The sequence below is a fragment of the Sinocyclocheilus grahami genome, unplaced genomic scaffold (assembly GCF_001515645.1).
Source record: "Sinocyclocheilus grahami isolate Dianchi unplaced genomic scaffold, SAMN03320097.WGS_v1.1 scaffold227.1, whole genome shotgun sequence".
NCBI lineage: Eukaryota > Metazoa > Chordata > Actinopteri > Cypriniformes > Cyprinidae > Sinocyclocheilus > Sinocyclocheilus grahami.
Window position 1 is genome coordinate 786473 of NW_015505406.1, and position 2609 is coordinate 789081.

The window sequence follows — 2609 nt, forward strand, 5'->3', positions numbered from 1 at the left end:
ACACTGTTTCGTTGTGAAAGCAAAACTACTTTGTTTGGTCTTCCAAAAATGGACACGACTAGAAATCAGTGGTTAAGTTGTATTTACAACACTGTTCCAGAACACTTCAACCCACATATTCAGATGTGTACAGCACATTTTATGGAGGACTGTTTCCTAATCCTGGATATAACAACTAAGTAAAGATAACTAAATATATCTAAGTAAGGTAAACTATTGGATTTTACAGTGTGTGATGGGATTTATTTAAAAAAGAAATATTTTGTAATATTTTACATGTCTTAAATCAAGCGTAACGTTAGTTCTGGCAGGTCACGTTAGTCAAGCTCGCATCAGCTGACTCTCAGCTGATCCCCATCTACCTATAGGAATACGACACCTATCTAAGCATTCATATATAAGGTCCCTCAGTATTATCAGCAGTTTTCACATTGCTCAATAGCTAATTACCCTCCTCCATCCCCAGCTCCTCCTCTGTCAGTCAGGATTCAGCCTTCTGATTCTCCTTTGAATCAGACTAATTCTAAAATGTGTACATAACATTATTGAACTTTAATGATATCTGCAATACATTTATGTTGGATCTGTTCTGTTTACCCTGGGTGGGTTATCGCTGCTCTCCCTGCTCTCATCCATGCTAGGCTGCGTGGATGCGCAGGGAGTTCTTGCCCAGAAAAGAACCATACATCCAATCCAAACTGTATGCTAACTGTCAATCATCTTTGACGATAGTGGTCCTGACAGAACTGTCACTTTTGATCAATTTAATGCATCCTTGCTGAATAAAAGTATTTACTTCTTCACACACACATATTTTCTGACCTTCTTCCAGAGTGAGGATTCTGCTGCCAAACATGATGTGGCTGCCACCATCCAGCAGTTACCCAGACTGCCCTGGTGCAGATCCCTTGTGCTGATTCCATCCACAAATAGTCGAGGATCTTTACACAGTTCCTGGGTGTAAGACAGAATACCCTTAAATAATTTGTATGTGTATAAGGTTACATCTACCCATTTCATTAAAGAAACATTTCAGAATAATGAATCTTTTTTTTTTGCAAAAGTAGATAAGTAAAAAGCAGAATAAATAATAAAAACATAAACATTTTCAATTCAAACAAACATATACAAAAAAAAAACATAGTGCTGTAATGACATAATTTGTCTGATGTTAATTAATTAACTTTTTAATTTTATTTTCCTGACTAAAACGATTTTGCACAAACTAGGAAAGTAGCTCTCCAAATCAAAATGTGTTTTTTTGAATTTTCCTTAAAATTTTTGAATATTGCTGCTTTAACTGTCTATTAGAGTTGTCAGCATATCACATGTAAATGTAGCATCATATGTTGGTAATCGCCCTCATTTGAAGCCATACACACATACACTGCGCTCTTTGAAGAATCAGGTTACTGACGCCTTGCAGCCGTCAGAAAGACCTTTAATTAAACATATCTCTTATGCTGCTGACTGTGCAGCCACATTTAGAATCATTTTATGCTCACTGAGAGGGTCAGACACTACTGGCCTGCCACCAGACCGTACGTACAGTAACATCAGACTGTACTGTACTCTTTTAAAGAAAGGAAATACTTTTAACATATTTTTCCATTATTGTGGTGTTATACTTTTAGCACCAACAAAATCGTTAAGGCCATCTACATGATAATATACTCCTAAAAATGTACAAAATTAACTATTAACACAAACACATTTAAAATGGAAAGCGACAGTTCACTGTCAGATTCTCTTACCCTAGGTCTCTTCCACATCAGTCCTGGAGGGGGTGTCCTTTTGTAGAACAGTGACTCAGCTGAAGGAGGAAAGAATGGATCTTGGAACAGAGCCCCTCGCCTCAGACATGATCTCTTCAGCTTATGATAACACTGACCTTGAAACTTGCACACTTTCTCTGGCATACTGCAAAGAGGAGAAGCGGAAAGAAGCTGGGTAGAAGATGAGAGAAAAGGAAAATAAACAAGAAAGAAGAAAAGTTGAGGACAAAGGAAGAGAAATATTAATATGCTAAGGGAGATGTTGGGGAAAATGGATGTATTAAGAGTTAAATAGAATGCAATAAAATAAGAGCGAATAAAATTGAATTTTCATAAAGTGCAACCTGAGTTGACAACATAATATAATTTATATATGCACACAACAAATATTAAAATAATAAAGAATGATAAAAGAAAAATAATGATGCCTGATAATGACATTGGACATGGTACAATTCACAGAATAGACAATAATATACATCTGAGTTACATGAGATTAATTTAAAATCTAACCATGTTCAGTGATTATTCCAGTATATAATAAATAAAATATTAAAATAAAATAAAAATACCTAAGTACAAAAAGTTTTTTTTATATCCTATTTCTGTTGAAGTGACGCCTTTGTTCCACAGCAGTAACAGCTGGCAGAATCTGTAAACCACAACGTTAAGTGTCGTCCTGTAACCTCGAGTTTAGCTTTAGTTTCAGGGATGATTGGGTAACGGTGTATTTGCAGACGGTGTAGTTTCCCTTGGAAATGGAGAAGGGTTAGACATGCCCTGGAGAGGTTAATGTGTCAGGAGTCCCTTTGCACATAAAAACATCAAAATAAA

The 2609-nt window shown here is 36.0% G+C and overlaps 1 protein-coding gene across 1 annotated transcript in view; it reads right to left on the reverse strand.

Moving 5' to 3' along the window:
• Positions 1-1919, reverse strand: part of LOC107597077 (calpain-5) — a 9030-nt gene extending 7111 nt beyond the window's left edge. Inside the window, exons 1-2 of the mRNA XM_016287989.1 lie at positions 1755-1919; positions 823-954 (exon numbers count right to left, since the gene is read on the reverse strand). Of these exons, the coding sequence (XP_016143475.1) occupies positions 823-954; positions 1755-1919 (297 nt within the window). The remainder of the gene's footprint in view (positions 1-822; positions 955-1754) is intronic.
• Between the last annotated feature and the right edge of the window lie 690 nt (positions 1920-2609).